The sequence below is a fragment of the Pogona vitticeps genome, chromosome 13 (assembly GCF_051106095.1).
Source record: "Pogona vitticeps strain Pit_001003342236 chromosome 13, PviZW2.1, whole genome shotgun sequence".
Classification (NCBI taxonomy): Eukaryota; Metazoa; Chordata; class Lepidosauria; order Squamata; family Agamidae; genus Pogona; species Pogona vitticeps.
In genome coordinates this window covers 795355-807667 of record NC_135795.1, presented here as the reverse complement: position 1 = coordinate 807667, position 12313 = coordinate 795355, and the positions used below count along the sequence as shown (strand labels likewise).

The window sequence follows — 12313 nt, the reverse complement described above, 5'->3', positions numbered from 1 at the left end:
CAGGACGAACGTCAGCCTCCGTGACTTCAACGGGGGCTGTTTTGACTCCAGCCTGGCGCCAAACAAACCCCACCACCTTTGTGCTCCTTAACACAACCATCCCCTGGATATTTCTGTGCCTGTAAGACTCCTCGTTTCTCAGTGCCTGGATGCCCAGTTTTTTTGGGGATTGGGGTCCTTATTTCTGAAGCCCCACCTGTTGGGACGGAGGGGTTTTTTCGGACCTTCTTTCTGGAGAAAGCACTCCCGGTCAGCAAATACAGAGGATTGGCATTTCTAGGGTTTGCTTTTGAGCCACACCAGAAAGCCGTTTCAATGCACCGCCTCTAATATTTGATTTCTGTTCCTGTTCTCTTTTCTTTTGGGGTGTGAGAGAGAGAGAGAGAGAGAGAGAGAAGAAACCCACCTGCCCGGAGGAGGGCATCGTGAAGGCACCGGTCCTGGGGGAGCCATTTCCCTCCTCACGTCCGTTGCCTCGGCGCCTTCCCTGGGGGTTCCGGAACAGTCCTGTGGAGCAAGATGGCCAACCTGGTGACCGACTCGGTGCCGAGGGGCACCCTCCTCAGCGCGCTGGAGGAGAAGCGAAGGCAACAGATGAAGGTGGCTGGGGGGGGGACACACAGAGAGGGCAACCCAAAGAGGAAAGAGGACCTCAAACTGGGAGGGGGGTGGGGGTGACCCAGTTCAGGTCCATCTGGTGCCCCTTCCGGAGCTTCGTCGCTCCTCCTCTGTTCTCTTTGGCCCCAGCCCGATCTCACAGTCGACGCCTGGCATGGTCTACTTGGGTGGTGGCCCACCTCACCCTTTGAACTGCTGGACAGCTCAGTGCAGAGCCAGAAGGCTGGGAGTTCGAATCCTCCCCCCCACTGGGGCCTCCTTGGCAGAGGCTGGACTGGATGGTCCAAAGGGTGTCCCTTCCAGCAACGCCACTCTACGGTCACTGTATTGTTCTTTACATTCAGTCTCTCCACAGCCAGACTTTACTGTCTCCCCTTGTGGTTCCACCAGCAAAGCATCTACGTACTTTCTCTCTCCATTCCTTCGGTCTCCCCCGTTCCTCACTCTCCTACTCCCAGCAAGGGCCAGGCAGCAGGACAGTGGGAACCTCTGGGGCTCTCACCAAGAGCCCTAGCATCCTTGGTGAGGGAAAGGGCAGCTGCTTCAGCCATTCCTCATCCTTCTGACCCAGCTGGCCAGAGAGACTCCTTGTGGAAATGAATAGACCCGACCCGACCGCAGCTTCCTCTTTCCTAGTAAAGGCTGTCTGCCACCTAGTGACTGGAGCTGGTACTGCATGCTGCAAACAGATTTAAATGAACTAAAATTAAGTATTCTCTTTTTTTAAAAAAAGTGAAATGCCTGTCTTCAAATACAGAGCCTTTCCTTATTTAATGCATAAGTGTATAAATATACTTTTAGGCAATTCTATCCCTCATGGTGCCATTTTGGGCAAGACTTAATAAAGAGGTCCTAAGAGCCTAGGGTTACTAAAAGGACCATCTGGTGTTTTTTCCACTCAGAAATACCTCCTGCATCGGCTGTTCTTTGTGGCCATGTTGAGGGAAGAGGTCCTGGATGGAGAGATCACAGGTATTACAGTTGCCATTTTTACTCTGAGCTTATTTCCCAAGGGTACAAAAACAGCCTTTCCTGCCTCGTGCTCCCTCCACAGAGGGAGCGAAAGGTGGGGAAAGGGAGGGAGAGCTTCCATAGTGGATTCACACCCCATTAAATGAGAGGGTGGTTCTTCTTCTTTGGTGCTAGAACTAAACCTTTAAGGGCATAGGAACCCTTGGGCAACCCGGATATAGAAGTCATGGCACCTGTGCTTTCCAACAGCAATGCTGGCCTTTACAGGGGGACCAGAGTGGCCAGTGCCCATTCCGTCAATCAACTGCTCCCCAAAGCAGATCTAGACTACCCTCCACTTTTGCCTGCCCTGCCCTATGAGATGAAAAGGGTGTGCTCCTGCAGGATTTTGGACTTGAAACTTCAGGAAAGAGGATGCTGCTGCCCCTCCCACCCCCTCGGCAAGGACCTGGCAAAGCACATCACATTCATTCTCCTGTTTTGGACTGGAGGGTGCTTTCTGTAAATGCCACCATGCACCAGATTCCCTTGCAAATAAATAAATAAAAATGCAGAACAGCTACCATTGTGTGTCATTTGGGGCCCATGAAGCTTCTCTCTCTCTCTCTCTCTCTCTCTCTCTGTGTGTGTGTGTGTGTGTGTGTGTGTGTGTGTGTGTGTGTGTGTGTGTGTGTGTGTGAGAGAGAGAGAGAGAGAGAGAGAGAGAGAGAGAGAGATTTTTTTTCAGTTCATGCTTGCTCAGTTCACGTTTTCCTTCTCGTCTTTCCCAGCTTACCACGAGCAGCTTTTCCAGAGGATTCAAAAGTTCCACCTGGGAGAACCAGCCTCGGGCGTCCTCCTGATCTATTCCCGCTGCATTCTCCACATTCTTGAGGTAGGTCAACTCCAGGGGATTCCTTCCTCTACTTCCGCAGGGTGGCTCAAGAAACATCTCATCCTGTCTGTACAAGCTCAGACCCACCCTGCTTCTTCACTGATGGCATCATGGTGTTGTTCAGCCTTAGTTTTACTGCTAAGGTCAATGTTGTACCTTTATGTGTTGCTTTAAATTGCACGTAACTGGCTAGATAGCTCAGTGAGTTAGCTAACTGGCTGTGGAGCCAGAGGCTGAGTGTTCAATTCCCTACTGGGCCTCCAGAGAAAAGAGCCAACCTGGGTGGCTTTGGGCCAGCTGCACCATAGTCCCAGGGGACCTCCAGAAGAAGGGAGTGGTCAACCTCTTCTGGATATTCCCTCTTGCCAGGAAAACCCTGAATAGGGTCACCGTAGTAAGTCAGAATTGACTGGACAGCACATGATTATTATCCAACTGCGTGCTTTATTATTGCTACACACCATTATGAAATCTTCAGATAGGAGTGGTTCATAAATATCTTTCAGGAAATAAATAGTTTGCCCCTTTGACTGCTCTATTCCTTCCGTATGGCTCCTGCCAAAGCATCCACTTTCAGCGGCACGTGGGCGGCTCCTTTCAACTTTGCTTCTTCTCCCCCTCTCTGTAGGCATCCAGTGGCACTCTCTACCACATCCTCACGGACCTTGCAGCCTTGGAAAAGCAGGGGCCCAAGTAAGCCATCCCAAAAGCTAGGGCTTGTTCAGCAAGGACAGGCAGAGAATTCTGTCCCTCGAGAGAAACAAGATTTTTAAGGAAGCGTCTCAGCCCGAGTAAACCAGAGAGCCTTGAAGACTGATTGATTTCTGATTTGCTCAGACTGACGTAAGTATGGGGAAATGCATTTGTAGAAATACTCCTGGCACCCCTTCTGGAAGACACACAGCGCTGGGCTTTATAGGAAAGAAAAACCATCTACGAGCAGGAACGCTGCAGTGTGAAAAGAGGACCTCATTCATGTGTTCCTTCGTGATCTTGAGCATACAGTAGCAGTCCTGGAGCTGGTGGTCCCAGTCAGTCTTAATGGAGCCCCAATGTGCTGCTGAAGTTAGAGCACCAGCCTTACCAATGCTGCCTCCATCATCACAAATGAAGAATGTAACAAGTCTCCTTTACATCCATAAGAGAGAGACAAGCTCACACGTGACTTCTACAATACATCACGGCCACGCAGAGCTGCAGACATAGAAGCCAGCTTTTGGGCTGCTCCAACTAAGTTTGGGAATCCCTCTCCTGCCTTATCCCAGCATGGATACCACTTTATCTATCTATCTATCTATCTATCTATCTATCTATCTATCTATCTATCTATCTATCTATCTATCTATCTATCTATCTATCTATCTATGGTGATTCATCGCAATCTGTCATTCGTCAAGGCTGATGAATCACGAATGTACAATTTTTTCCCCGATGAGTCGAAAATTGCTGAAAATTCATTGATTTGCATTTGTCAGGGGTTGTCACGAATTAGCAATTTCTGATGAATGTTGCAATTCACTCTTTAAATTCAAGCCCATCTCTATTTCTCTCTCCTCCAGGGCTTTGTTGCAGGATGTTAAGATAGTGGTAATGTCTCATAACATCCCCACCAGGTTGTTCACACAGTGGTACACAACGATGGTGGACGTTCCGGTTACGCTTGAAGATGTGACCCAGAGCCAGACTACGGAGGAAGTCATTACCGAGTGCCTGACGCTCATCCTCAAACTGGGTGTCTACCTTGCAACCCTCAAGGTGAGATGGGTGTTAAGTAGGAAGGCTGAGAGATTTGGGCTCAACCTTTCCTCTACTGTCCCCATGAAAGTACACCCTGAATAAATGATATTTGGGGTGTACAGATGATGAATTATTTTTATAGCTACTGTAAAGTTCAGGCTAAAAGCCAGTGTGTTTTAAATTTATTAGCCTCCTGCCTTTCCCATTGCATTTATTTTCCTAATTGGCTATTTTATGCTATTCTTTTAATAAGAGTGTTTCCCTTGTGCATAAATGCCTCCTTCTACTGGCCAGGCCATTCAGAGGCCTAGAGACAAATGAAGGGTGGGGTCCCAAAACCAGCCCTGGAGAGCAAATGGGGGAGCCCCCTCGGGCAAAGCCCCCCTCTCCTTTTAAAGACCCTTCCTCCTCGTGGGTGGCATCATCACTCCAATGTTTTAACGGGCAGAGGACTCTCCCCCACCTGGCCCAGGGATCAGCAGAAAAGAGTGGTCAACAGCTCTGAAAGGATGGAGGACGAAGGGCTTCCGATTCCAACTCGCCCACATGGCGCTGTTCCGCTGTGTCTGCTTCTCTAGGTGGGCAATAAAGGCCTGAGCGAATGTCTCCACAACGTCGTCCCCGAACTGCTGGTTCCGGCTGAAACCATCCAGTGTTTGTGCAGAGCAAAAGAATGCCTGAGTCCTGCCGAATTTCTGAAAATGTACAGCAACCCCCTGCAGCCCAGCATGGATTCAGGTACCCGCCGAGGGCGCCTCAACCAGAAGGGAGCCGAGGGATCCAAAGGCCCAAATCCTGAGTAGCCAACAGGATCCGCTGGGTTCCCTTCCTGCCCCTTCTAGCCCAGCAGCGGGGAATGAAATGACCTTGACTTAGAAAGGTCCAGAGCCAGCAGTGTGGGAAAATAAAATCCCCGGGCTGGGACGCTGGAGGAAGCCCGGGTTCTCCCAGTACAGGTCAACTGAACATGAACTGGTCACTCTTCCTCAAAACTCTGCTGGCGGTTAATGATGAAATGGGCGCTGCTTTCAACTGTTGTTACAAAAGTTAAGGAGTCGGGGGGCAATGGCGTCACCTTTGGTGAGCTATTTCCCAGCTCCGAATGGTCTCAAGAGGATGTGGAAGAGCGAGGGGCAGCTTGGACCGGCCCCATTTGGCATACATTCCTCCCAACCCATGGCCAGATCAGCTGTTACCCCAGTCGCTGTGCGCCAAGGGCCAGAAGCCAAGCCACTGATCTTTGGGCAACGGCTGGTTGGTCCCTTGCTTAAAATGTCTGCTGGGCCTTGAGGTGGCAGAGGCGCTGCTGTCTCCTCAAAGGAACCGAGACTGGATGTGGAAACGGCCTCATCCTGGCCCTCACCGTCAAATGAGCCGGCCCTGCTTTGAGTGGAAGACGGGCGAAGGACATCTTCTGCCCCTTTGCCCCAACGCCTGCCCTGCTGTCTTCAGCGAGGATAGGCTCTTGTATCCCCAGGCGTAGGTGGGTTTGAAGCAGAAGCAGAAAGGATTACAGGGCTTCGGGCAGGAACCCTACGGGTGACTCGTGGGTGTGTAAGTAAAAATCAAGAAAAAAGCAGAGGTCAATGCTACTAAATTAAGGAAATGCCAGTAGCACGACGGGTTGCAGGCCCCGTTGTGTAGCTCAGGGCATAGCCAGAAATGGAATCACCACACCTCGTAAGTCACAGGCAATTTGCCACCCCGGCTGATGTGATTTCCCCTTTCCCTGTGGAACCCACCCAGAGGATTCCAGCCACTACTATACTGATTAACACAATGTTGTCGTTGTTTTCACCTTTTCTTCCTGGCAGAAACAGTGTGGCCCACTCCTGCTCATATGTTCAAATGACACGCTCTGGAACTTCCTTGAAGAACCGCAGTCTGGAGGGAGCCCCGGTCAGTGAAGGAGCACCCCGAAGGAGCTGCAATGGTTGAAGGTTATGTGGCAGAGTTGGTGCAGAACTTTCCACTCTTCTGGCCGTGACACAAAAGACCAAGGGATCAATAAACTGGTCTGCAAAGCCTGCCGTTTACTACTCCCTGAGTATTCACATCCACCAAAGGAACTTGTGCAAGGTGCATCTTCTGTCGAGAGTGCTCACACTATATAAAGGTGGGCACATTCACATTCGAATACACCACGGTTTGTGTTCATCACTGTGATTCCTCACTTAAACCTCCTACCGTGTAGCAACCCGATGCAGATGTGTCTCCCCAACTTCTGGTGTTTTTTTCCCCCCACACATTGCTTTCTGATTCAAAATGGACAAGCAGGAAAATCAACCAGGGACAAACCACAGTCGTGAGGTCGTGGCAAACCATGGTTCAAACAAGCTGGCCTTTATGAACCAACAACAAACCACGGCTATAAACTGTGGTTTGCAGCAGGAAGACAAACGATGACCCCCTTGGCAGAGACACATTTGTGCATTGCAACAAACCAGGTTATGATGCCTTCATGCAGACATTCAAGGGCGTTGCCTGATCTGGGAGAGGAGCCTCGTAGCCCCAGAGGGAGGGATGAGGCTGTCAGGATGTTTTGCAGGGGAGGAAGGAGAGCTTCCTTTTTCTTCTCTTACTCCAAAACCTGCTGCTGATCTGCTAAACAGATCAGATCATTTTCCAACTAAAATCCCAGGCTGCCTGGACAGGCAAACAGCCTAGTCTGGTGGAACACAGCATCCTTTTGTGGGAGATTGCTCCCATCAATCGTGCCCTACTTCCATATTGTTGTTCTGTGCTGTCAAGTGGCGACCCATGGCAATCCCACGGATGATTGATCTCCCAAATGTCCCTTGCTTTTCCCCGACCTGAGAGTCCCATCCTCCAGCAGTATCTCTTGTTTCATTTTGCACTGTCCCAGCCATCTAGTCGCTTCTGGCTCAGGGCGACCCTGTGAATGAGGGAATCTCCAAAATACACTGTCCTTGATGGCGCTGCTCAGCTCTTGCAAACTCAAACTTGTGCTTTTCTTTAGGAAGTCAAACTATCTGGTCTTTCTCTATTCCTGCTGCCTTTATTAACCCCCATATTACTCAATTCAATATCCTCTTCATGCTAGAAGCCGCCTATCAGTCTGTTCTGGGAGTGAATAACCATTATTTTGACCAACGCTTATACTTCTGTGTCCCAGCGCCAACACTTTAGTATTTTGTCATCATCCTTATTTTCAGGTGGCCCTGTTTTACTTGGGCTCATCCACAAGATTTGTTATTAGAGGACATGATGGCAGGGCAGCTGTTCTGGTTGGAGGTTCAGCAGTTACAATAAATTCGTCTAATAGCAATGAAAGTGAGAATAGTTTTACTCGACAGATGAATCCAAACATGTTCAAAATCACTTTCAAATTTCAACTCCGTTATAAGAACTTAAAGCAATACATACATTCCAAAGTTTTCAGCTTGACAGCAGCTGTCTACGGCTGTTACAGAAACCAAAGCAGGGTGGTAGATACAAATAACTATGAAAAATTAAGGGGTAAATAACAATACTTAAAAAAAAGGGGGGGGAGAGTAGCACTGAAATGGTTAGCAAGACAGAATGTTTCCTTCTACGGGGATAAGAGTCCATCAAGGCACAAAAGGAGACGTCCACCGCTCTGAGAGGTGGCTGATAACCCGCAGCCACCCTCTCGGCACCTGTGGGTTTCATTTTTGGTTCATACGTTAATAAAGAGTCTGCAGCATGGCAGAGACGGAAGGTCTCTCGTGAGCCACCTCCTTGGTAAGAGCAAAGAATTAGAAGTAAAAATTCAAGAGGCTCTTAAGAAAAAAAAAGTTATTTTCATTATACATGCATTGCTTTGGATTCTCTCGGGATTTTTCGGCAAATGCCATTTCTGGTTAACAGCAGCAATTAAGCTTTTTATTTTTTTAAAAAATTGCCAGATCACCCTAGCCTCATCCGAGGCATCATTGTCAAGACACAGGTCATAAAACCTCTTCGGATATAGCTTGGTTATCTTCTCCAGAGACATGCCTGCCATATCATTTTGTTAAAAAAAATTTTTTAAGCTTCTCACTGTTCAGTCTTGACTGGGTTAATTCCAATTGGGGAGAAAGCCTCGGAGTGGTTTCTGTTGGTTGGTTGGGTTTCCTTCTTACAAAGCAGTGCTTTCGGTATCGTGATCGATGTCAAGCACAAGGTGGTTGTGCGAACTCGGATTCGGCAAAGGGGAAGGTTCCACCGCAGGAAGCTCTGGGCCAGGAAGGCCCCGGGGCGGCTCTTGGACGCTGGAACTGGAGTCTGTGCAGAAAAGAGATTGGGAGACACACAAGCTAGAATGGAGATCGCCTTGTGAGCAGAGAGAGGGAGAGAGACAGGGAGCTGGGGGCTGGGGGGAGAAGCCCGCTGGACAGGGCTGTGCTTTCAGTGCCTCTTTCTAAGTCCTGGAGAGTTTTCCTGGTGGAGATGGGGACCCCAGCAAGAAGTGCAAAGGGAGCAACCTTGTTCAACCTGCTTTGGGCTTTTTGTTTTGTTTCGTTTTTGGAAGATGGAAGGAACTGGGGCGCATCTCCCATACGAATACCTGCCCTCTGGGCAGCCATAAAGGCAGGGGCTTTTTCCTTGTGGAAAAAATGGAATATCCTAAGGCATCATGGAGTTGCTCCTCCTCCAGGTTTCAGAGCGGTCCATCATAAGCCCGATTCCTAATTTTAGGCGAGGAAAGCGGAGCCAACGGATGTGCTTTCTCTCGGCTGCTGGGGAACTTTCTACCACGCTCTGGCTTATTCTGGTTTGAATGTTGGTCCAGCCAGTCACCCTGGAAAAGGCAGACCCCGCTTTTGCATGGACAGCCTCGTATAAAGGAAGTAAATCTGTCCCTGATAGCAGAACTCGATTCGATCTGCAAAGACTGGTTTAGAGGCAGGAGAAGCGGGCTGGCACTTAGGCTTAGAAAATCACAAAGCGCGCTGCTGGCAGTAAATCTACCAGGCCCTGGAAACGAGCTGAGCTGGGCCTGCCAGAGGGATCTTGCTGTAACAAGGCCCTTCCGCATCTCCCATTTCCCTGCAACATAGCCTGTCCCACCCCACAGCCTAACCCCTGGCTTCAAAGACAACAAAGCAGAGAACGCACATCTAATTCTGCAGAGCACAAAGCGACACTTTTTAGGCTGGCACACACCGTCCCTCCCTCCCACACAGAAAAGCTGGAAGCACATCTGGCAACACCCCCCCCCCCCCCCGTCGCTGGGTAAGGAACCCTGGGTTGACCCATGAAAAGCCTGTCTCCTTCCCCTGTGAAACCCCTGGCCCAAAGAGGAGGGGGCAAGGCCTGTACCCGGGTGCCCCTGTGACTTTCCACCCCAGCAGAGGTACTCATGCAGCCTTCAGCCCCTCCTTTTCCTCCTGCTGGACCCTCTCCCTGTGAATTCTGCAGAGATGGGCAGAATCACCCGGCTTGGGACAGGAACGGCCCCTTCCGTAGCGTTTTTCAGACTCAAACGTCTACAGACTTGGCCGGGTGGGGATGACCTTTCCAAGGAGGGCAGCCGCAGGTGCCGCCTCCTTCAAGGGCTGAGACCAAACATCAACCAACCACTGTAAACCCCTCCTCCCCCGGACAGACCCCTAGTCATCCTTTGAAAGAATGACCGGGGATCTCCACGGAGGGTGAGGAAAGAAGGCAGCTGGAATCCCAGGCAGAGGAGCCATAGGGCTGCCCATTCACTGGGACAAAACTGCCTTACGAACTTGAGCGGAACGGTTTTCTCAGGTCCCAAGTGTAGGATCAGCCCCACTGATCAAAGCCATGCCCAGGCCCCGGTTGCCCATCTCCCCTTCTGAGGCTCCCCCGGGGCAGTGGCCAGTCTCCCTGGGCTGCGACACTAACCGACTGAGGTGAGGTGGGCTGAGGGAGGCTGGTGATGCTCCGAGGGCACTTCCTTTGAGCAACCCTACTTTTGACCTTGACAACACGGAGCTATATGCTATCCCGGCTGTCCTTCCCGATCTCTGCCCGGAACAGGTAAATGGGAGAACTGGGCGTCCACCACATCGCGGCCTGAGCCCTGGGCACCCCCGCCCTGGCTTGTATGCACACAAGTGTGCAAGAAGGCTCTAGTCCATGGGTCCCCAGATGTTCTTGGACTAAAACCCCCAGAAGGCTTCTCCACTAGCTGTGCCAGCCAGGACCGCTGGACGTTGTAGTCCAAGGACCTCTGGGGACCCAGGGTTGGGAACCACTGGACAAGTCCCTGGGAGCCTGAGAGGTCTTTCTTCTGCCTGAGCAGCCCCCTACATTCTCGGGCCTCCTGGGATGGTTGAGGCACAAAGCCACGGAGGAGCAGTCAATCCGGAGGACTCTGGAAGTCATCCTTGCAGAGCCGTGATGCTCCTTCTCGGTTGCCAGTGGCGAGGGACCAGCCCCAACAACTCCCCGCCCGAGAAAAGGATGGAGAAAGAGAAGGCAGGAGGCCAGAGGCGGTACCACCTCTGACGGGCACATCAGAGACTCTGAAAAGCAGGAACGTATTCCGTATTCTGGAGCAGAGGGCACCACCGCTTGCCCAAGACAAGGTGGTCAACGACAGACGGGGCAAAGTCCTGGGCCGCCTCCATGAGACGAGTTAAAGGTAAGTGGGCAGGGCAGGGAGACACGAGGGATGCATCACTCCCTTCACATGCAGGATTAGTCCGGGTGCAAGCAAGCCAAGTTACGGTGACCAGTTAGTAAGGGACAAAAGCTGTATCCACGATTAGGCATTCACAACGGACGTGGGCCAATCGGCAGGCCTCGCGGCTTCTTACCATTTCCCATCTCAGTTCCTGCTGAACAAGGCAGGTCAAACATCTAGATCGTTCAATAAAATTCTCAATTAGAATATTATCTGCAAGGCAGGTTATCACCTAGAGGGGATTCAAAGGGTTATTTGCTGCAGCTCACAGGTCTCCTCCCCCGGTGCCCGGGAAGAGTCAGCACAGCCGGGCTGCAGCCGTGGGGTTAGAGGGTCTAAGAAGCAAATGAGGAGACAGCCACTTGCCGCTTTGGCTGGCCAATGTTAAGGAGGCTCTTAAACGAGTTAGCATAATTATTAAGCTCCCCAACCAGATTGAAAATGACCACAGAAGCCAAGCTGGCAGAGACGGGTGCCGACTTCCTTTTGGCATGGATAGCTTCAACCGGACGTGGCCTCTCGGCTGTAAACCAGCATCTGCCTCCCTGCATGCATGAAAAACTACAGCCAACATTCAGCAGCCATGAAGTGCTTTCCAGATCTCCAAACACCTCCTGCATAAATGCCCTGGAACGTTTAGCCCTACAGCCACTGTGCTCAGACTCTGAAATGCCTGACAGCTGGGGCGATCTCCGAGCAGAGTAGGACCCCTGAATCCCCAGGGGGATGGATTCCAAGCCCTCTGCAGTTGCTGAAAACTGTGGATCATAGCAAACCCCATACACAGCATGGTCTCAGATTCCCTCCAGTGGCCCATTCCGATAATTACATTATTTATTTATTTATTTACTGTATTTTATTATAGAAATACATACAGTATTTCTTTTTCTTTTTTCTTTTAAAATTTTTAATATTTTCCAACCGCAGATAAATGGAACCACGGATACCCGTCCTGCGGATACAGGGATCTGGTCGTAATTCCTAAACTGCAACTTAACTGTGTGACACAGCAAACGCTGGTTGTCTCCGAGAGCCCCTACCCCTGCCAGAGCAAGGGTCATATGTCACCATGCTGGAAAGAGGGAGCCCGTCAGGCAAGGCTGCCCTATCCAAAGGGGGGGGGGAGTGTGTGCAGCCCAGTCACTCTGGTGGTGGTAGAAACCCAATACAAGCAAGGGGGGGAGGCAGGTTGAGTCTAGGGCAAAGGACAGGAGAATAATAGGCAAAAAAAAAAAAGGCAAAATGTAGCTGTTAGAAGATTCCTTGGTCAGCCAGCCATTGATCCCTCTGCATTTTGGAATTCGACAAATGCTTAAAAATTCCCGATTTATGCATAAATTTGCAGTCCCACTGATAGCAAGACACCATTGGCCTCTGTCTGCTTTCACCATTTTTGTCACCCCAGTTGAAGCACCCCCATACTGTGAGGACTAGAAGCTTGAATCTTGTACAAGGAAGACCAAGATTGACCTAGGACATTTGAACCACCA

At 50.6% G+C, this 12313-nt stretch overlaps 2 protein-coding genes across 7 annotated transcripts in view; one reads left to right on the top strand and one right to left on the bottom strand.

The window, feature by feature from the left end:
- The first annotated feature begins 219 nt into the window (after positions 1-219).
- On the top strand, positions 220-8074 carry LOC110085017 (testis-expressed protein 47). 3 transcript variants are annotated; one of them, XM_078381422.1, is made up of 7 exons: positions 220-600; positions 1521-1590; positions 2361-2464; positions 3093-3157; positions 4078-4219; positions 4780-4939; positions 6016-8074. In XM_078381422.1, exons 1-7 carry the CDS (start codon positions 520-522, stop codon positions 6051-6053), a joined length of 660 nt encoding a protein of 219 aa, XP_078237548.1. In that variant the 5' UTR covers positions 220-519; the 3' UTR covers positions 6054-8074. The 3 variants fall into 3 exon arrangements, with proteins under 3 accessions (XP_078237548.1, XP_072838757.2, XP_078237547.1); XM_072982656.2 differs by having other exon boundaries at positions 4024-4219; XM_078381421.1 differs by lacking the exon at positions 220-600 and adding an exon at positions 1050-1253 and having other exon boundaries at positions 4024-4219.
- ARHGAP17 (Rho GTPase activating protein 17) overlaps positions 7491-12313 on the bottom strand; it is a 40381-nt gene continuing 35558 nt past the window's right edge. For 3 of the 4 annotated variants that reach the window (XM_072982651.2, XM_078381418.1, XM_078381420.1), the window contains one exon: positions 7491-8449. In XM_072982651.2, the coding sequence (XP_072838752.2) occupies positions 8304-8449 (146 nt within the window). In that variant the 3' untranslated portion in view covers positions 7491-8303. Of the gene's footprint in view, positions 8450-10956; positions 11000-12313 lie in introns of all 4 variants that reach the window. The other variant, XM_078381419.1, reaches the window with a different exon arrangement.

What these genes read in the sequence shown, in the direction of transcription:
- LOC110085017 (XM_072982656.2), top strand. Translation starts at nt 520, where the DNA reads ATGGCCAACCTGGTGACCGACTCGGTGCCGAGGGGCACCCTCCTCAGC. An exon ending in TCTACCTTGCAACCCTCAAG is followed by an intron (nt 4,220 to 4,779) that starts GTGAGATGGGTG and finishes CTGCTTCTCTAG; the next exon opens with GTGGGCAATAAAGGCCTGAG. An exon ending in GCAGCCCAGCATGGATTCAG is followed by an intron (nt 4,940 to 6,015) that starts GTACCCGCCGAG and finishes TCTTCCTGGCAG; the next exon opens with AAACAGTGTGGCCCACTCCT.